Source organism: Arvicola amphibius, chromosome 9 (genome assembly GCF_903992535.2).
Source record: "Arvicola amphibius chromosome 9, mArvAmp1.2, whole genome shotgun sequence".
Classification (NCBI taxonomy): domain Eukaryota; kingdom Metazoa; phylum Chordata; class Mammalia; order Rodentia; family Cricetidae; genus Arvicola; species Arvicola amphibius.
Genome location: NC_052055.2, coordinates 20,447,389 through 20,468,732, shown reverse-complemented (window position 1 = coordinate 20,468,732; position 21,344 = coordinate 20,447,389). Strand labels below are relative to the sequence as shown.

The 21,344-nt window shown below is 45.2% G+C and overlaps 1 protein-coding gene across 3 annotated transcripts in view; it reads left to right on the top strand.

Annotated features, from left to right (window-relative positions):
- Washc5 (WASH complex subunit 5) overlaps window positions 1–21,344 on the top strand; it is a 53,059-nt gene that overhangs the window by 24,968 nt on the left and 6,747 nt on the right. For all 3 annotated transcript variants that reach the window (XM_038342053.1, XM_038342054.2, XM_038342055.2), the window contains 16 exons: window positions 4,560–4,689; window positions 5,552–5,664; window positions 7,744–7,910; window positions 7,986–8,061; window positions 9,242–9,352; window positions 10,150–10,290; window positions 10,963–11,043; window positions 11,567–11,668; window positions 12,331–12,510; window positions 13,697–13,821; window positions 15,759–15,921; window positions 16,681–16,783; window positions 16,881–16,960; window positions 17,700–17,803; window positions 18,541–18,670; window positions 20,195–20,291. In XM_038342053.1, coding sequence (XP_038197981.1) covers window positions 4,560–4,689; window positions 5,552–5,664; window positions 7,744–7,910; window positions 7,986–8,061; window positions 9,242–9,352; window positions 10,150–10,290; window positions 10,963–11,043; window positions 11,567–11,668; window positions 12,331–12,510; window positions 13,697–13,821; window positions 15,759–15,921; window positions 16,681–16,783; window positions 16,881–16,960; window positions 17,700–17,803; window positions 18,541–18,670; window positions 20,195–20,291 — 1,903 coding nt within the window. The remainder of the gene's footprint in view (window positions 1–4,559; window positions 4,690–5,551; window positions 5,665–7,743; window positions 7,911–7,985; window positions 8,062–9,241; window positions 9,353–10,149; window positions 10,291–10,962; window positions 11,044–11,566; window positions 11,669–12,330; window positions 12,511–13,696; window positions 13,822–15,758; window positions 15,922–16,680; window positions 16,784–16,880; window positions 16,961–17,699; window positions 17,804–18,540; window positions 18,671–20,194; window positions 20,292–21,344) is intronic.

Sequence of the window (21,344 nt, the reverse complement as noted above, 5' to 3'; positions counted from 1 at the left end):
TGAGTGTCTTAGTCAGTGTCCCATTGCTGTGGTGAAACTCTACTACTAGAGAGACTGAGGGAGGAGAGAGTTTATCTGACTTACATTTCCACACCGCTGCTCGCCATCAAAAGAAGTCAGGATAGGAATTCCAACAGGGGGGCTGGAGAGATGGCTCAGAGGTTAAGAGCACTGCCTGCTCTTCCAGAGGTCCTGAGTTCAATTCCCAGCAACCACATGGTGGCTCACAACCATCTATAATGAGATCTGGCGCCCTCTTCTGGTCTAGTGGCATACATGCAGACAGAACACTGTATACATAATAAATAAATAAATAAATAAATCTTACGGGGGTGGGGGGGGAGAATTCCAACAGGGAAAGACCTGGAGGTAGGAGCTGATGCAGTGGACTTGGTGGGGTGCTGCTTACTGGCTTGCTCTTCATGGCTTGCTCAGTCTGCTTTCTTATGGAACCCAGGACCACCAGCCCAAGGGTAGCACCAACCATAATGAGCTGGGCCCTCCCCCACCCACCACTAATTAAGAAAATGCCCTTCAAGCTTGCCTACAGCCTGATCTTGTGGAGGCATTTTCTTATTTGATATTCCCTCCTCTTAAGTGACTTTAACCGTGTCAAGTTGACATAAAACCCACCTAGTACACTGCGGAGGCTTAAGGACTGCAATCCGGATCCCTAGACCCACTTGCATGCCAGGTGGATGTGGCAACCCACCAGTACTAACAAATTCCTGAGGCAGGATGGGATCTGAGAGCAAGCAGGCTAGTAAGACTAGCCATACCCACAAGCTTTCGATTTGATTGGCAGACCCTACCTCAATGAATAAGACGAAAGAGTGATCAAAGGGAATTCCTGACATCTAATTGGAAGGAACCTCATGTGCACACTGACCCACATACATGCACACTACACATGTGAAAAATGGGGTGGGTGGGGTGCTAAGATTTGTACTCTGAAGGAAAGGAACCTAAAACACTGGCATCCTGGGAACAGAAGCCAGAGCTTCTGATGAACCTTGGAGAGGATCTGCCAGAGTGGTAGACACAGTAAGGGAGCGTGCTGGAGAGCATTTCAGAGAGGGGAGCAATACGGCCTTGCTCTGTAAACCATGCTTCGGTTGACAGTCAGTCACACATGCTCTTAATCCCAGTGAGAGCAGGCCTGGCCTGTCTACTAACCAAGTCTGCATGTCTAATGAAGAGCCGGTTCTCTGGACTCCATGGTGTATGGAAGCAGCTCGTTGTGTCAGTTCATGTAGAGAGGAAATGGAAGAGAGACCGAGGGGCACCAGTTCATTGTGAAAGGCACCCAAGATAAAGGGTCCCGGAAAAACAGAACCGGAGATTGAGCAAAAGTGGGTTTGACTTTCTGATGCCACTGCTTGCTGCCTCTCTAACCTACTTTTCCTGCTTCCTACTTCATGCTCTGACTGACCTAGGACTCCTTTTTTGTCCTGAAGAGTACAGCAATTGGGCCTGTGCTTCCTTTCATCTCTGTGAATGCTGAATTTCCTAATTTAGTGGCTGGGCTTGTAGTGCAAGCTTCGCAACTCGAGTTCAATCCTAAGAACTCAGGGCAAAGAGAGAGAACCAACTTCAGAAAGGTGTCTACATGTACCATAGTACATGTGCCCACGCTCTCACACATACATCATCTCTGTCCACGTGTACTGTAGCATGAGTGCCCACAGTCTCACACATACATCATCTCTGTCCGTATGTACCGTAGCATGAGTGCCCACACTCTCACACATACATCATCTCTGTCCGTATGTACCATAGCATGTGTGCCCACAGTCTCACACATACATCATCTCTGTCCATGTGTACTGTAACATGTGTGCCCATGCTCTCACACATACATCATATCAGCACACACGACAAGTAAAATTTGGTTTAAACAAAGGAATGCAATGACCATACTCCATTTCCTGTTTTGTCTTACCACATAGGAAACCTGTGAGTTCAGTGAATAGCATTTGAGAAATCTCAGCCACTCAGCCTATAGTCAAGATTTCCACATTGTGTTGTGTTATTGCTTTGCCCTCGTTATATGACACTGATTTATCCCTGGCACTCAGAAAGACAGGGTCGATTCCCTAAGTAAGCCTCAGTAGTGTTCCTGATCCTTTTACATGTCATTTATTGGTTAAGTGTCCTTTCTGCATGGCTAAGATTCTTCCTCCACAGACCCAGAGTCACATCTACCTGCCCTGATTCTCTCGCCTGCGGGGCAGGGCGGTCTCCTGACCACTGCCCTCTTCAGTTTCAGTATGCTGACCAGTGCGGACTCTCTTAAGAGAAAGATTAATGTCCATGCATAAGAGGACAGTGTAAACATCCTGTCCTTTTGTGTGATAAAGCATTTCCTTTGATTAGATGTCAGTATTGTAGTAATATTTTGTTTGTAATCTAACAAATAAAAGTTTTCTGTATTTCAGAGTCCAGAGCTATGCCACTAGTTAGCCACTAGTTAGCAGTGGTGGCACATACCTTTAGTCCCAGCACTCAGGAGGTAGAGGCAGAGGAATCTCTGTGAGTTCAAGGTCCCCCAGAGATACACTAGATTGATTCAGTCTCAAAAAGAAGCTAAGCCAAACGGTGATGACTCATACCTTTAATTCCAGTACTTGGGAGTCACACGCCTTTAATCCCAGCACTAGGGAGGTGGAGACAGAAGTGATATGGCTGGATGGAGAGAGGAATATAAGGTGGGAGGAAATAGGAGCTCAGATGCAGTCTTAGGATTCAGTCTGAGAATGTGGTCTGAGCAGTCAGTCTGAGGGTTCTTAGACACAGGCTCGCCCCTTTGGTCTGAGCCTTGGTAGAAGTAAGAACCCTCTAGTGGCTGTCTGCTCTGCTTCTTAATCCTTAAGCATTCATCCCCTAATATCTGACTCCAGGTTTTTATTGTTAAGACCAATTAGAATTTGTGCTACAAATATGGTTTTTGTAGTTTTGTTTCCAGGAAAGAGAAAAACAGCCCTAAGTTACATTTTTCTCCTATGGCCAACTCTGCATAGGCTTACATTCCATGGAGGGAAGTCATCAACAGAATCCCCATCTAGCATAGCAAGAAGGAGCTTGTGTAGCTTATTAGTTCATTGATGTGCCCTCTGGCAAGATAATACTCAACCCTTCTGTGACTAAATTGGAATCATGAAAATTGTTCCCTAGAAAAGACCATAGAACAGTGGTCACAAATTTAATTTCATATTCAAGTGCTGATACCCCAGCCTACTACCAGGCCTTCTGAATTGAATTTTCAGGGCTTGGGAACTTGAAAGTTTTTGAGCGTGCTTGAAAGTTTTTCAAGGTTGTGTTTATGTGCAAATAGCCTGGGAATGCCTGTCTGGCTTTCTCTTTCAGTTCTTATAATGTAGTAGTGTTAAAAGTTGGACTGTGAGTTCGAGACCAGCCTGGTCTACAAGGGCTAGCTCCAGGACAGGCTCTAAAGCTGCAGAGAAACCCTGTCTCGAAAAAACTAAAAAAAAAATAAATAAATAAATAAAAGTTGGTGTCTGGGTCAATGGTAATTTCTTGTGTGTGTGTGTGTGTGTGTGTGTGTGTGTGTGTGTGTGTATGCATGCATGCAAACTAATTTTTTGTGGGCGTATGTTGTGTGTATGTGTGTTCTCATGTGTATGTGCATTATGTGAGGTGTGAGGGTGCACACATATGGAGGCCAGAGTTGACGCTGGGTGCCTTCTTAGATCATTTGCAATTTATTTGTAGAACATAGTTGTCTTAGTGACGGTTGCTATTGCTGTGATGAGACCATGACCATGGCAATTTTTATAAAGCAAAACATTTAATTGAGGCTGGCTTACAGTTTCTCAGGGTAAGTCCATTACAGTCGTGGTAAGAAGCATGGCAGCATGCAGGCAGTCATGATGTTGGAGAAGGAACCCAGAGTTCCATATCTCCACCCTCCTCACCACCATCCCCACCCCCACATGGTTTCCTCTGTGCAACAGCTCTGGCTATCCTAGAACTTTGTAGACCAGGCTAGCCTTGAACTCACAGATATCTGCCTGCCTCTACCTCCTGAGTGCTAGGATTAAAGGTGTGCACCACCACTGCCCAGCTGAGTTCTACATCTTGGTCCCTAAGCAACAGGAAGTAAACAGCCCACCACACTGGATGTAGCTTGAACATAGGAAACCTCGGAGCCTGCCTCCACAGTGACTCCAACAAGGCCATACATACTCCAACAAGTTCACATCTTACAGTGTCACTCACTGTGGGGGCCATTTTCTATCAAACCACCACAATGGTCTATTACCAAACTCCAGAACTCAGCAAATTTGGCTAGTCTTGCTAGCTGGTTCTCCCTGTGGGATCTCCTGTCTCTGCCTCCATACCTGCTTGGTTTTTGTGTGAGTTCTGGGGATCTGAACTCTTGTCCTTACCTGGACTACAAGCACCTTATTCCCTGAGCCACATCTCCAGCCCTCTGTCATATATTTTTTTTAAGTAAATTGGGATTCATTATGATCTCTTTGTACACTGTCTGATCTGAATTTTCTCTTAAATACTGAATCTTTCCATCCTGTCAACAGATGTTCAAGCAAATGCTTTCAGAGAAACAGTCAAAATGGGAACATTACAAGAAGGAGGGCTCGGAGCGGATGACCGAGCTGGCTGATGTCTTTTCAGGGGTGAAACCGCTAACCCGAGTGGAGAAAAATGGTAACTGCTAAAGATGTGTTTGAGATGTGTGCTTATATAAAGCCTTATAAAATGGCTGTGACTTTTTATCATGGCTGTCAGAAAGTACCTGGCAAGGGGGGGTTTATTTTGACTCCCACTTTGAGGGCGCAGCCCATCCTGGCAGAGGAGGTGGGGGGGTGAGGCAGCAGAGGAGGTGGAGAGGTGCCTGTAACTCCAGTTCCATGGGTCCTGATGCCCTCTTCTGGCATCTGCAGGCATTGCACACATGTGGCACATATACATGTGTGTAGGCAAACACACATACCCATAAAATATAAACAAGGAAATCTTTTTTACAAATCTCTCCTAAAAGACCACTGGTCATGGTACAAATGGCACCCTGTAAACTCTTCAGAACTCCCACAACTCTCTGCTTGTACCTCACAGTTCTGACACGTTGATCTTCACCTTGCCCAGAAACCTCTGCTCATGTCTGACCCTCACCTTGATAGATAACCTTTATTTCTGACAACCCAAATATTTATCTACCTTCACTTCCTCAGACAATGCCTCAGTAAGTCCATGTTCTTTCCAGCAGTCCGTGCCCTCCGGAACCCTCCCATGCCCATGAGCACCTTAGCACTTAGCATTTGCATCTTAAGTGTGATCCTTTAACCCTTTAGTGGTCATTGTCACAGACCGAGCTGTTCATACAGACAATCTGGTATGCTGTGCTAGGGTACATGCCCTTCACATTGTTGGTGGTGGTCAGACAATTGTTGGGAGTGATGTTACACACCTGGTAAAAGCTGTGAGAACTCCATTTGTAAAAGATAATTTCAATTCAAAGCTACAGGGATTTGGGGTTTCAGTATGCTTTCTTTTTTTTCTGTATTAACAGAAAATCTTCAAGCTTGGTTCAGAGAAATCTCAAAACAAATACTGTCACTAAATTATGATGATTCTACTGCTGCAGGCAGAAAGACTGTGCAACTAATACAAGCTTTGGAGGAGGTAAGTGTTACAGAATATTTGTTTAACTGTGGAAAGATGTGTTGCATTTGTTTAATCATATAAAGATCTGTTGTTTTACCTTTCTGTCTAAAAGAACCTGATTGGTCTAATAAAAGCTGAATGGCCAATAGGAAGGGAGGAGATATAGGTGGGACTTTCAGATAGGGAGAGTAAGAAGGAGGAGGAATTGAGACTCAGGAAAAGAAGAAAGAAAAAGAGACACCAGGTAGACTCCAGGGGCCAGACAGACAGACCCGAGGAAGCAGAAAAGTGGGGCATAGAGAAGGAGAGACAGATAAAGGCCCCAAAGCAAGATGTAGATGAACAGAAATAGGTTAAATCAAGTTAAGAGAGCTATTGGGACAAGCCTAAGCTAAGGCCAAGCATCCATAATTAATAATAAGTCTCTGTATCTTTATTTGGGAGCTGGTTGGTGCTCCAAAGAAAATTCCAGCTATAGATAAGAAAGTCTTTTTCAGCGTAGTGCGTGGGCTGGAAATTGGCTTAGCAGGTAGGAGGCTGTGCTGCTCTTTCAGAGGCCACAGGTTCCGTTCCCAGCACCCATGGCAGGCAGCTCACAGCCACCTGCAACTCCAGCTCCAGGAATCTGATACCTCTGACCTCTGGGTACCTACACACATGTGTGTGCTCACACAGGGATGGATACACACACACACACGTGTACACACACACAATCGTAAATAAATTTTTTAATTCTTGAAACGATGTCTTAGGTCAGAAGTTACACCTTATGACCCACATGGCTACTCTTCCAGAAGACCCAGATTCAACTCCCAGCAACCACATAGCGGCTCACAACTGTCTGTAACTCCAGTTCCAGGAGACCCGGCATCCAGACATACATGCAGGAAAAACACCAATGCACATGAAATAAATATAAATAAATTAATATACATGTCTACGAGGATATTTCCTCAGAAGAACCTTTGTAGTGCTGTAGTCAGTATTCTGAAATTAGGCTAGTAACTGACTGCTCAGCTGAGTAGAACTGTAGCAACAGTTGTTAAGTCTGAACTTGAATAAATACATGCTTTTAGAAGCAGAATTATAAAAATAATCTAGGACTATTGGGGAGATTGTCATAAGGTATAAAAACAAAATTGTAATTCTATACCTTCTTTTAGGTATGTAAAATATTGTGTACCTTTGGGAGAGAAATACTAGAAGTAAATACACAAAAAAATAAAAGTTTGTTATATAATGTTATTATCCTTGTAAGTAGTCTACTTTATTTAATGAAATGTTTTATATACTCAAAAATACCTGTATATCCAAAGAAATTACTCTAGCTCAGATTCTTAAATGGTTTTTAGCTGTTTGACTATATAGATTTAAAATGTGAAATAATCATGTTAGAACACTACCTCAGACTCCACTGTTTAAAACATCAGCTATACTCTATCCATTAAGTATAGTTAATATTTTCCACTCACCATACTTTCTTATGAAGTTTTTTCTATTTCTTTAAGCTTATTCTGATAGTCACTATAAATAAATAGCAACTTCATCTACTACCTCGTTAGCTCAGGGCGCCTCACTCCAGAATAGCTACAAATGAGTGCTTGTTTGGGGATTTCCTAATATAGGAACATTAAAAACAGCTTTATAAGCCTCAGTATTTTTTGGCCTTATTTATTTTGGCATGTGGCCCAGGCCTCTTGAGTGACACATGAAAATTTGAGGACTGTAGGAAACCTCGAAAACATGGTATTGCACTGTACCAGTACATTGGTTGTGCCGTGACTCTCTATGGTCTTAGTAGTGTGGACACCCTCAGGAAGAAGATCGCTTCCAGGATGTATGTATTTCTCCTACAATGGAGGGTGAGCCTGCTGGCTTGTCAGGTTGTCTACACACACGATGGGAGCACGGGAGAGAGTTTTCTAATCCTAGACACTTGTGTACTTTCTTAGAACTTGCCTTAGAGATTTCTGAAGCTTAATGTGAAATGAAAAATTTGGTCAAGAAATTGTTGGCGAGTGGTGAACTTTCTTGGAAGTATTCAAGGAAAGGGTTGTACCGAAGAATTCTTTTAATTAAATGGATCATGTAACGCAGGTTCAAGAGTTTCACCAGTTAGAATCAAATCTGCAAGTTTGCCAGTTTCTCGCTGACACCCGCAAGTTCCTCCATCAAATGATCAGAACCATCAACATTAAGGAGGAAGTCTTGATCACAATGCAAATCGTTGGGGACCTTTCGTTTGCCTGGCAGTTAATTGACAGGTAATAAGGACACACTGATGTTTACCCGTGATGAAGGCACAAGTCCATCTGCTTATCATGTGTCCCTCTTTACAGTTTCACATCCATCATGCAAGAAAGCATAAGGGTTAACCCATCCATGGTTACCAAACTCAGAGCCACGTTCCTCAAGGTAAGCAGGGAATGGCAGTGTCCGTCTCCCAGCAGAGGGAAGACTCGGCTTTGCTCTGCCCCATTGGTCAGTGTGTGATGCTATCCTGTGTGCATTCATAAACATCGATGAAAATGCCATAGGTCGGGCTGGAGAGGTGGCTCAGAGGTTAAGAGCACTGACTGCTCTTCCAGAGGTCTTGAGTTCAATTCCCAGCAACCACATGGTGGCTCACAACCATCTATAATGAGATCTGGTGCTCTCTTCTGCTGTCAGGCACACATGTGGGCAGAATACTGTACACATAGTTAATAAAATTAGAAAGAAAGAAAAAAAAGAAAAAGAAAGAAAGAAAGAAAGAAGGAAGGAAGGAAGGAAAGAAAGAAAGAAAAGAAAGAAAGAAAGTGCTGTAGGTCCTGTAGCATCAAACATTCAGCCAAGGTTTAGTTCTTTATGTAAAAATGAACATCCATTTCATGAGTATGCAAATTTGCTTTCATCTTTAATATAAATAATAAAAGTCTGGAGAGATGGTTCAGCGGTTAAGAGCGTTAGCTGCTCTTCCAGAGGACCTGGGTTCAATTCCCAGCACCCACACAACAGCTCACAACTGTAACTCCAGTTCCAGGGGCTCCCACACCTTCATGCAGACATGAATGCTGACAAAATACCAGTGCACATAAAATAAAATTAAATAAAAACCTTTAAAAAATAAGAAAACAAATGGTAAAAGTAGAATGTATGATTTAAGTCTGTGGCTCGTTCTCATAAGTGTTTGCTCTGTAGGCCTGTGTTGTGCACTGGGCCTCACCACAGCTTAATGGATGAGAAGGAGTCATGACTGCAAGGAGCTCCGGGGGTAGCAGCTCTCCAGCTTCAGGGAGCCTCTGCGTAGCCACAGCAGCTTCTCCACCCACCCCCAGCGCTGCTCCGTCAGTCTGTGGTGGGCCTGATAACTGACATGGCGCCCACGTCCCCAGCTGCTGCCGGTGGTCAGCGCAAGAAACCCTGCCACAGTAACTGAAGGCTGCGGGCTATTTTGTTTTAGTTTAGCGTTTTGTCAGAAACTATTTGAGGCATTGCTGAGGTTTGCTGCTTGTTTCCTCTAAGCTCAAATGTTGCATTAGAAATCCCACTTTTGGGAAAGAGATTTCTAGGGCATTTATGAAGCAAGAAACAGATGTGTGTTGTTTCTTTGCAGCTTGCCTCTGCCCTTGATCTTCCCCTGCTGCGTATTAATCAAGCAAATAGCCCTGACCTTCTGAGTGTGTCTCAGTATTACTCAGGAGAACTGGTGTCCTACGTGAGAAAGGTAAGAAGTGCCTCTGGCTGCGTTTCAGTGACTGAAACAGTGCACTGGTGGTGCTTCCTGTCCTCCAGGTTTCTTCCCAGAAATTTCCAATACCCAAAAATAAGCAATCATTACTGCAGCTGTAGGTGTGAAGTGTGATTTTGCTCTCTAAGGAAGTCACACTGGTTTTCACACGCTCTCGGCCTTGTCACCCCTTCAGAGTCAGAGCTGGCCGCTCGGGCAGAGCACAACTCACACTCCCTTAGCAGAACCCGGTCCAAGTCTTTGTGAGAACGTTGGTTCTTCCTCCAATCACTGTGATGGGTCAAGAAACCAGCCTTGTCTGAATTCAGAGTCAGTTTATGTCATGCATGGCTGAGAACTTCCTGACATTGCCGACATCTTGAGCTTTGGTCTTTTAAAGTCTGTAACAGGAGCTTGATAAATCACCCTGAGCGCTTTGGGAATTGACTGTATATTCTCTGGCAGTTGACGGCAGGAGAAAGTGAGCTTGTGCTTCCTACAAATGTTTTGTTTTTGTTTTGCAATAGCTTTCTATGCAGCACTGGCAGGTCTGGGATTTTCTGTGTAGGCCAGGATGGCCTTTTCCTGCCTCCCTGGTGCAAGATTAAAGGCATGTGCCGCATGTCCAGTGCTTTGTAACAGTTTTGAAGATGCTTCTTTTAAGTTTCTCAGCATCTCTGTGAGCAAACTGCCATGCTGCCCACTGGTACCCTTCTTGCTGTCATCTTCATTATTCATCAGCTGAAAAAATAGTGCTGGTACTCAATTGTGTTCTTCCTGTCTTTTCATCAAAGGTTTTGCAGATCATTCCAGAGAGCATGTTCACATCTCTTCTGAAGATCATAAAGCTTCAGACCCATGACATCATTGAAGTGCCTACCCGCCTGGACAAGGACAAGCTGAGGGACTACGCTCAGCTTGGCCCACGATACGAGGTGCCATATTCCTTTGGTTTCTGTCTTTTGATATTTAAAGCCCAAACCATGAAACATCGCAGTCCTGTGGCTCCTGGCATATCCCAGGGACCAGCCATCAACTGTGTGTGATTGTGTTCTCGCACTCTCAGTGATAGCGTGGTTTGCAGTTCTTAGTGTGCTCACACCGTGTCTCCGAGAGCCTGGTCACCCACGTGTTCTCTGTAGAGGTGCAGCTCTTTTCCTTGTTCTTCCTGAGCTGCACAACCTGGACTCTTCACATCCACGCTCTTTTGTGCATTCGATACTCGACTTAGGATTATATCCCAGTAAACCCATCATAAGTTGAAAATATTGTAAAAGAAAATGCATTTAATGCAGTCAGGCAGCTGGTTATTACAGCTCATCTTGAAGCCAGCCCTGAAGTTTAGAGCTGAGACACAGAACCCCGAGAAGGAGAGTACTGGGAAAGGACAAACAACTGCTGACGGGACTGTCCCCAGCGTACCCCACAGCAGTCTCGCCCTGCCACACAGAGCCTCCCTTCCATCCGGGTGCGTGCACACCGTGTCCCTTACAGCGCACATTCATTTCCTGTAGCCTTTGCAGGGCTGTCGACCAGCTGCTTAGCCTGCATAGCAGCGAGGGTTCTTCCCCGTGAAGTCCTTCATCTCCCCTTTCTCTCTGCTGAAGGTTGCCAAGCTTACCCACGCCATCTCCATCTTTACCGAGGGCATCTTGATGATGAAAACGACCCTGGTGGGCATCATTAAGGTACAGCCGTGCTGCTGCTCTGTGGGCCCGGGACTGTTGGTTTGACTTTCTGGGAATTCCATGTGGAACAGGAAGGAGTGTGACCGTGCCGTTGTGCCGCTCAGCAGTTCTGTTTTGACTCCTTTGTTGGAGGAGGAAGAGAGCATTATGACCCTGACTGTTCAGAGGCAAAGACAAACTGTGACTTGAACTTGGAATTTCTTGTCACCCTCTCCTGCTGGCTGTACAGAAAGACACTTTGCGTTTAACGAAGTTAAATTAATCGTGGAGCAATAAAAAATTGCCCATATATGCTTTCTTCTTAATATGTTGTAAAATTATCATAAAACTTCCTGAGATGAAAAGAGCCCTCTGGAGGCAACAGGATTAATAATTCAGTCCACCCCCAGAAAAATAAAATAGGGGCAGAAATTTAAAAATCTAAGTCATTTAGAGACGAGGTAAGAAAATGCTGCATTGCAGATTCTCCCAGCCCTCTGCTCTGTTTTCCTGACTGCATTTAATGACTCTGATTTGCACTTAGGTGGATCCCAAGCAATTGTTGGAAGATGGAATAAGGAAAGAGCTAGTTAAGCGAGTCGCTTTCGCCCTCCACAGGGGACTGATATTCAACCCTCGGGCCAAGGTACAGTGGATCTGTCACTCAGCTCACAGTGTGCACCAGAACACCTAACCAGATAGGCCCTTCTCTCCCCTGCATTTCCAGTAAGTGACGTGGAGTGCAAACAACTGGCATGCTCTTTGATCCTTCTATAATCCACTCATAAGGAAACCCCTTGAAAAGCAATTCTGTCTCCCCCTGCTCATCCTGCGTTTAAGAACTGAACTGAGACTTATGACTCAGAATTATGTATTGTCAAAGACCTCATTTACCATAAAGCAGGCAGAAACTATAAAGACTGGGTTTTTTTTTAAGTTTGCATTATCTGTTTAAAAGTATGGTATTTTTTCTAATGAGAAAAATGAATAATCCTGAAGTGTTTACATAAGATTACATAAGATTTTTTGTTTCCCTTCAGTGACTTCAACTTAAGTAGGAGATGTGGTCCTCAGCTGATGCTGGAGGAGTCATCAGTGGTCATCTTTATGTCCTCCCTAGGATGCTTTCTTCCCAAATGAGTGTAGTCTGTCCTGGGCTGAGGGTCTAACCACACTGTCAGTCAGCCTGCTGTGACTGTGTCTGAAACCACCACTAAGGTCCCTTAGTTAGTGTGTCTTTTAAGTCTAATGTAGGCGTTAGTGTTGACAGTTTGCTCCCATTGACAGTTTTCCTGTCCTTCTGCATAGCCAAGTGAGTTGATGCCCAAGCTGAAGGATCTGGGAGCCACCATGGACGGGTTCCATCGTTCTTTTGAGTACATACAGGACTATGTCAGCATTTATGGTCTGAAGATTTGGCAGGAGGAAGTCTCTCGTATTATAAATTATAATGTGGAGCAAGAATGTAATAACTTCTTAAGAACAAAGGTATTTATTTAACAAGTTTTTTTTCAATTCTTGACTATATCCATTATTTCTCATACTTAAGATACATATGCCAAGTCTCAGCAATCCCAACAAGAAAGTTTTTGGTTGTTGTTTTGTCTAATAGTTTTACTGACAATCAGTACTGAAGTCCCCCAGAGCACCTTCAGGAGACTTCAGGACAAAAGGAGAGTTGACACGGGACCTGGCCTCTCAGAGCTTTCTGTGCCACTGAGAAAGCAGGGGCAGCCAAATGGCTGCAGCAGCTGCTGCTCTGCTTGTTAGAAGCCAGCGGGTTGAGATGCGAGGCGCAGGACCTCTGGACTTTGTGATGCTGTTGGCTTGAGCAGGCACCCCAAGAGCGCTCCCACAGCAGCACTGCCCCCACGTCCCCCAGGCCATGAACTTGGTCTGTTCCTCAGGTCCCCACACTCACTGCTATCCACTCCCTAACTTCCGCCGACCTGGGGGGGGGGCGTGAAGGGGGCTTTTTTTGATGCATGCTTCCCTAAAGACTGTCTAGTATCTTCACGTGTTTATTGGCCATGTGTATATGTCTTCTTTGAAAAGTGGGCTGCTTTTCTTTTTTTCTTTTTTTTTTCATGAACTTCAGAATAGCACCAAACTCCAGTGCTGCTGCTTTAGACAGACAAAGCACTGACACATGCAGGTGACACTGTCCAGAGATTATTTAAGCTAATGCTAGTTTAGGTTTCCAGATTACACTGTCCATCTCTGCTCGTAAAACAGAGAAGCCTAAATCTCTGCCGTCTCTCCTTATCTCTCACGTTCCTGCAGCCCAGGCTAGTGTCCAACTCACCGTTCAGCCACGGATGACCTTGAACTTCCTCTCTGGCCTCCACCTCCCTAGTTCTGGAATTGCAGGCCTGCATTGCTATGCCTGGTCCATGTGGTGCTGTGGTTGGCACCCAAGGCTTTGCTCATGCTAGGCAGGCTCTGTGCCAGCTGGGCTGCATCTCCAGCACCTTTTAATAATTTTTTAATTTTAATTTTTAATAGTTGTTTCCTCTCTATTTTGATGTTCTGTGTAGCCTTTGGGACTTTCGGTGTTGATTTAAAATTTTCTCTTCAAAACCAAGCAACATTTGTTATTCTTCATGCAGTGCTTGTGAGATTAGTGAGTTACACTGTCAGAGCTGAAGTAGGCATTTATGGTTTTATGTTCCAGATTCAAGACTGGCAGAGTATGTACCAGTCTACTCATATTCCAATACCCAAGTTCACGCCCGTGGATGAGTCCATAACGTTTATCGGTCGTCTCTGCAGAGAAATCTTGAGGATCACAGACCCAAAGTAAGTATTTCTGAGTGTGACTAAGCTTCAGGCCACAAGACATTTGAGCCTGTGTCACTGAAGTGTGCTCCCTTGTCCCTAGTCTTGTACTTGTCAGCTCATCCGGACTGTTAAAGATGGCATGCTTATGTCTATGCCGAGGATCCGAGTACTGACTAAGAGTCACTCACTGTCCAGTGACCACTCAGCATGCTACCCACGGCTATGGACTTATTCCTTGTAATAATCTTTGGAGGTAGGCATTGTTGCTCTTACCGCTTCAAAGATGAAGAAATCCAGGCACAAAAGCTTACTCTCCTGCCCAACATAACACAGTTGGCAGACAGTGTGCTAGACCATGCCAAGTTTCTGCTCCCAAAGGACTGCGAGTCACGGTCACACCATGTCCAATGAGTCCACCCTAGTCACATGGGTCCGTGTGACTTCAGCATGACTGGGTGAAAATCTCACGTAATTAAATCTATTCCTGAGAATATCTGGTGGGTACTGTGGGCCCTCTCAGTAAATCCAGCTAAACCTGTTGACTCTCCCTTTGAACCTCAGATGAAGCAGTACACTAAGACCAGCTGAGGAAAGAGCAGGCTCAGGTCTTGTGGCTCAGTTGTGTGCACATGCTCACAGAGGACCATGATAGATAGACTTGCCCAGAGGAAGACGTGCGCCTCTTTCTCTCCCCGCCCACCTGTGTCCTGTTGACCGCGTGTACATTCCTTCAGCACTCCATACTGTCCTCTAGTCTGGCACTATTTCATCTCAAGATTTATGAAAGTCAGTAAACTGTAGATAAACCTTTTGAGATTTCTAGCCGAAATTTTTTCTGCCACAGGCATGAGAAGCAACAGTCCTTTGTGTCTGTGGCTTGAATTACTGAGCCCTTCTAGAAACTGCCCTGCCTGGCACCCTGCTCACACTTTCAGGGGAGGTTAGATGTGACTGGGGATTCATTATCAGAACCAGGGTCCTCTCAGATGTCACATCCAAAGTGCCAGCATGTATGTGGATGGTGGTGTTTATAACATGAGGCCTACATGTGTAAAGTTTGTTGGAACTGCAGAGGCTGGGACTCCACCCCTTTCCTGCTGAATCAGATTATCTAGGAGTGGACTTTGGACATCTGTGCCTTCTGCAGGCCCTACTAGTCACTCAAGGCCCCTCCTCCATGATTGAGACCCAAAGCTTTGAAATGATATAATCTTGCAACCAGGCCTACCTTGCCCTCTGTCATCTCCCCTCTAAATCAGGGGTTAACTGGCTTGTATTTCACAGAGCTTATGAGGGTGACATAGGATAACTTGAGTGCTCAGTAGATGATGTTGGGTTTCTGCCACTGTCACTATCGTACTGTGTTCCCAAGACTAAAAAGAATCACTATGGGGTGATTCAATGAGCTGGGAAGGGAGCACACAGCTTCATCTTCCCCCTCAGATGTCACCATCAAAGATCCTAAGTTTCTTCTGTACCAGTGGGATTGACACTAGGCTCTCATCTGTCCTCAGTCTCTGGAAATTTCAAGAAGCGTCCTGTAAAAGGGTAGCTGGGCCCTAGAGTCCTCCAACCCGGCAGCTGAACTTAACTTTGTCTTCTCAGCATGTTTCCCAGGGGTAGCTCAGCCGAGTGGAAATAAATGAAACCAAGGAAGCATACAGTGGGGAAAGGAGACCTAGCTGAGGTTTACCTTCTGTGACATCAGGCAGCCATCAGGCAGACACGATTGAGTGCCTGGACAGATGTGAGGAAACACCAAACATGAGTCATAACCAGTAGTGCCTGCTCGCACTGCGACCCCAGCACTCAGGAGGTCGAGGCAGGGCTCGTGCACATCCAGGCTATGCAGACTGTATAACAATCGAAGGCACATAGCCTGTGCCCTGGCTTTTGATACCCCAGCTCCTGTCCCATACCTCTGAGCTGGGACTTTGGTTGTACTTTTGTTTTAGAATGACATGCTACATAGACCAGCTGAACACTTGGTATGACATGAAGACTCATCAGGAGGTCACCAGCAGTCGGCTCTTCTCAGAAATCCAGAACACCTTGGGGACTTTTGGCCTGAATGGATTGGACCGACTTCTGTGCTTCATGATTGTGAAAGAATTACAGGTGAGCCAGGAACCCCACGTCAGCTGCTTCTCTTGTGGCCGTGGTAAAATATCTGACAAGCAATTTAAGGACAGAAGGATGTATTTTGGCTCACAGTTTGAGAGTCTGGTCCATCGTGGAGGGGAAGGCCTGGCTTCCAGAATGGCTTCTACTGTGGTCACATGAATATGAGACAGCTGGTCACACTGCTCCTGTATCAGGAAGCAGAGAGAGATGGATGTCAATGCTTGGTCCACTTTCTGCCCTTAATTCGGACTTAGACCCCAGCTTATGGGATGGTTTTGCCCCTGTTCAGCGTGGGTCTTCCCTCTGACATTAAACTTCTCTGGAAGCATCCAGACACACTTTGCCAAGAAGACATAGGCTGCCTGTTATAGACCTGCATGTCTGGTTTCTGCCTGGGAAGCATAACAACAGGTCTCACCTGACAAATTAAACTCAGTGTCCTTCATGGTTTCTCACCCTGATGTAAGGCCTGGCTGACTTTACTAGGTAGATAAGAACTGATGGTAGACTAGAACTTCTTTGGCCAGCGTTGCCGTTCTAGGGGTAGACTGCTTTAATTAATTTCAGTTTGGGAAAGAGAGACTTGTGCTGGAAACTTTATCTCCTCCTTACAGCTGCTGCTCCTAGTAGGGTATGCTTCCTTCCCGTTTAGAGGTTGTATGACCGAGGTAGACAATATTCTATACAGCATTTGAATTAACTGGAGTTTGGGTTTGTTATGTTTGGATTTTAATCATGGCTTCTTGTTTGTAGAATTTCCTCAGTATGTTTCAGAAAATTATCCTGAGAGATAGAACTGTTCAAGATACTTTAAAAACACTTATGAATGCTGTCAGCCCTCTAAAAAGCATTGTAGGTAAGTGTCCTGAGATTCGCCAAGGCAGAAAAGACGCTGTATTATTATAACCAACCTTTCTGGATTTACTGAGCTCAGATTGTATTTTAACTTTCAGCAAATTCCAATAAAGTTTATCTTTCCGCCATCACTAAAACACAGAAGATTTGGACTGCTTACCTGGAAGCCATAATGAAGGTATGCTATGGGAAACAGGCTAGTCAATACTCTGTAAAGAAAGTATTGGGGGGGGCAGGAATAAATAACACTGTTTTGTAAATTACTATTTTCCTATGACTTCATGTTGATGGAAATCTATTCCTTTCATGGCTGGAACAGAACTTCTGCAGATTCTTGTTACGTCTCAACGCCATTCATTCCTTTATCCTTCTCTCTGGAGCTACCACCGACTGGGCTCTTCATGGACCCACAGCTTCCCACTTGCTCAAGTTATAGAATGCTCCAGTCTGTCATCTGAAGCCTGTTGTCCTCAGCATTACAGCAGAGCCCTTGTCCCTTTCCCTCCTGACTTCCTCAATGTTCAGAAGTGGGGATCTTGGGAGCATAAAGTATCCATATGCTATGAATAAAACACTGTGTCTTTGCAAATGAGGAATAAAGACAAATGAATAAATTAACTATTTAGATGACCACTAGCTTTTTTTAGAATCCAGCAAGGGCACAGTGAAGCCACTGGCCTGGACTGCTCCATGGTGCTAGGAAAGGTTTATCACAGGTATGAAGCTAAAGTGTCTCTTCTCTCTCGTGGCAGAGAGAGTAGCAGAGAGCCAATAGAGGCATTTGGAGGAAGCACTGCTGTGGCTGCCTCGGAGACAGTGTAGCGGACTGGTGACTGCCTCTCCAGCTCTGTGTGTGTGCTAGTGATGACTCTCAAGTACCCTGTGTGTCACCTCTGCATTCTGTCACCTGTTCTTAGGTTGGACAGATGCAGATCCTGAGACAACAGATTGCCAATGAGCTAAACTCCTCCTGTCGATTTGATTCCAGACATCTGGCTGCTGCTCTGGACAACCTCAATAAGTAAGTGCCAGGGTTTGAGGCAGCAGCGTGTGGGCTCATGCTGTCCACTTCCAAGCCCACGTTCACATCTTGTTCGTGTAAGGTCTCTTTGGGTTTTTCACATGTGTTGCTCACATAACATACAGTAGCACTGCTAGACCCGTGTCCCAGCTTAAAAAACTGTTGTTAACAGAATCGACAAGAGGTGGACTCTATAGAGCTAAGCAGTGGTTACCCAAAGAGCAGGGAAGAGCAGACCAATAAATCCTGGGGTGCACACATACCCTCCCCTCCCAACTGCTGTTCTTCTCCTTTCTTTATGCTCAGATAAACAATCCAGGCTTCTCCATCCCAATGTCAGCTCTGCTAATGAAATAGTTCTTAGAAACAGTTTGGCCAGTTTGGCCAAGGAGGGACTGGAGAGATGGTTCAGCAGTTAAGAGCACTGGCTGCTCTTTCAGAAGACCACTGTTTGGTTCCCAGCACCCTGTCACACAGCTAACAGCTACCTGTGACTCCAGCTCCAAGGGATCAGAGGCCCTCATCTGGCCTCCATTGGCACACATAGACACACACACTTTTTTTCTTTTGTAATCTCAGTAGTGAAAGCACTTGATTTAACTTGACTCCAAGAGATAAAGTGATTCTAGGTCAGAGTCACAGGCTTGCGGTTCGGGAGTCCTAAGGACAAGACTCGGGGACAGATGTATAAACTCAGCTGACCGCTCATGTTTATTGCTGCTTCTCTCCCCCTTTAGGGCTCTCCTGGCTGACATTGAAGCCCACTATCGGGACCCTTCGCTTCCCTACCCCAAAGAAGATAACACACTCTTATATGAAATCACAGCCTATCTGGAGGCAGCTGGCATTCACAACCCACTGAATAAGGTTAATGACTAAATATGAAATTGAATGGGGGGTGGGTACAGGGCTGTGTGATACAAAAGGTGACTTTGTCCAGGTTACAAATCTCTGTGAAAATGTCACAGGAACCTGCATTCAGCCCCCGGAATCCCCATGCTGTCAGGTTCCAGCCTTTTTTAAACAATGTCACCTCCCCGCCTGTGAGACTGGGACTGGTCAAGGTTCTGGAAAAGTAAATGCAGTGTCGGTGTGGGTTCACTTGGAGCTGGAACGGCCACACTGCTCTGTCTTGCTTGCAAATGCTTCCCCATGGCGACCAGAGGGAACTGCAGTTACAAATGCCGAGCTTCTCTTTGTTCTCAACTCCAAGCTCCAGAAACCACTGAGTGATGCAGGGTTTCTCATGAGTCAGTGCTAGATCTCATATGGCGGTGCCTGTCCTCAGCTGACATCAGCTGCCTGCACTTGCGATGTATTTCCTATGTTTGAGTGTTTATATGTGTTAATGCAGAGACATGTCCAATTTAGAGGGTTACCCTGGTTACTTTAGAAGATTTTAAATCATAATAATAAAACCCTGTCACAAAATAAAATGACGATGATGAACGTAAAGGGTAGTTGACATCTGAGTGCTTTGTGAATCAGCCCCGTGAAACAGGCCAGCCTTAGGTGAAGAGCCTGAGGCTTACAGAGATCAAGGGCTACCCTGGGCCTCCGCACTAATGGGGGAGTTGGCCAGTGAAAGAGCCTGGGCTCTGAACCAGGGTGCTGCCCTGTCTTCTGTGGACTGGAGGCATGCTGAGGGGTGGCATGGCTTTGTCTGCCCTGTCTTTTCTGCCATGTTCACTGTGAGGGAGACTGCCTGTGGGAAGCATATGACAAAGGAGGCTTTGCTTTCTTCCTCAGCGTCTGCTGTCTCTTTCTGCTCTCTGCTGCCTGGATCTTTTCTCTCTTCCTTTTGTCTCGGGCTCCCTCCCTTGCCCTACATCTCTTCACTTCTCTTTCTTTTTAGAGACGGATTTATGTGTTTGAGTATTTGCCCACTTGTGTGTGTAAGTGCACCGTGTGTCTGCCTGGTGCCCAAGGAGACCAGAAGATGGTGTCAGATCCTGGGAACTGGAGTTAAGAACAGTTGTGTGCTACTGTGTTAGTGCTGGAAACTGAACCTGAGTCCTCTGAAGAGTCCCCATCGTTAGCTGAGCCATCTTTCCAGCCCCAGACCTTCACTGCTCTTGATTTTGCTGTCCCTGCCATCCTTACTCGTCACCCCTTGCCCCTCCTTTTGGAAGTGATAATAATAAGATTGGGGGAGGAACTCCAGTCTGTAAGCAAAGCTGTTCTTTCTGGAAGGAGTAAAGCGTATAGGTGCCTGTATTTACCTGTGGCCTTAGGAAGTAAATCTCCAGAGGCAGCAAATGATGGAACTCCTCCTATGGGAGGCCGTCAGAAGAGCAGACAGACAGACAGCAGAGCTTTTTGCTTGAAACGTGTTCTGTGATACTCTGTGATATGAAGAAACCATCCATCTCTCCTATCTTTCTCTTCCAGATTTACATAACAACGAAGCGCTTACCCTACTTCCCCATCGTCAACTTTCTCTTCTTGATTGCTCAGTTGCCAAAGCTTCAGTATAACAAAAATCTAGGTATGATGCCAAGGTTTTGCTTTGTAATAAACAAGCAGTAGATGAGTGTGTGAGGACAGCGTTCTGAATATAGTGCCACATCAGACATCAGGCTTTCGTAACCAAGTGCACAAGGATAAAACAGTGCCATTGTACCATTGCCACATAATACCGTTGATGGGATGAGCACAGTGGGTTCAAATCAGCTGAGCACGCCCGCCTCTTACAGATGTGCAACTTCTTTACTTGGGTCTCCTCATTCAATGCATGAGTAGCTGATTTATGGAATGAAAGAAACTTTATGTTCATGTTCTGTTCCTACAAGTATCCATGTGCTGCTGGCTACCAGAATAAGTGAGTATCTCAGACTACAATGTACACAGTATTTGCTACAGACAGCACATACCCAAGGCTTTGGCTATAGGTGTCCTGGCTGGTAATATAACTGATTTTTCTTGTTGTTGTTCATCAGTTTACTGTGAGCATTGCTGTAATTACCCAGGAGATTCCCAGGTCCTTCCTCTGTCTCCAGACTTTGCATCTGACCAAGTGGAATTTTTTAATCCACTGCATATCTAGTTGGTTTAAAAAGTGCTCTCAGAGCCTAGCACTACAGCCTTTCAGTCACTGGCACTGTAAGGACATTTCTGCACATCTGCATTAACTGTTTTCTTAAACACTTTAAACTGTATCTCTTGCTTGTTCTCGTTCCTAGGTTCTAAAATGTTTTTAAAGTAAACTGTGGAGTCTCTGGGTTTTTTAATCTTCTCATTCAGAAACATTCACTGGTCCTAGGCATCGTTCCTCTGCCAGTTCCTATTCTACCTGCTGCCAAGCACAGTGCCTTTGGTCAGTAATTGCTGCGTAAGGGAGGGCACCGTGTTGATTGGATTCCAACTTGGCCTCTTCCCACCAAGTGCTCACAGGTGTTGATCCCTTCTGCTCACATTGGTCAAACCAACTAACGACCATCCCTGTTAGTGGGAAGCTTCGTCTCCAGATTAAGAAATGCTCATCTCTCAGTCCCTGTGACTATTGAATATTCCTTCACAGACTTTGGTTTGCCCGTTCATT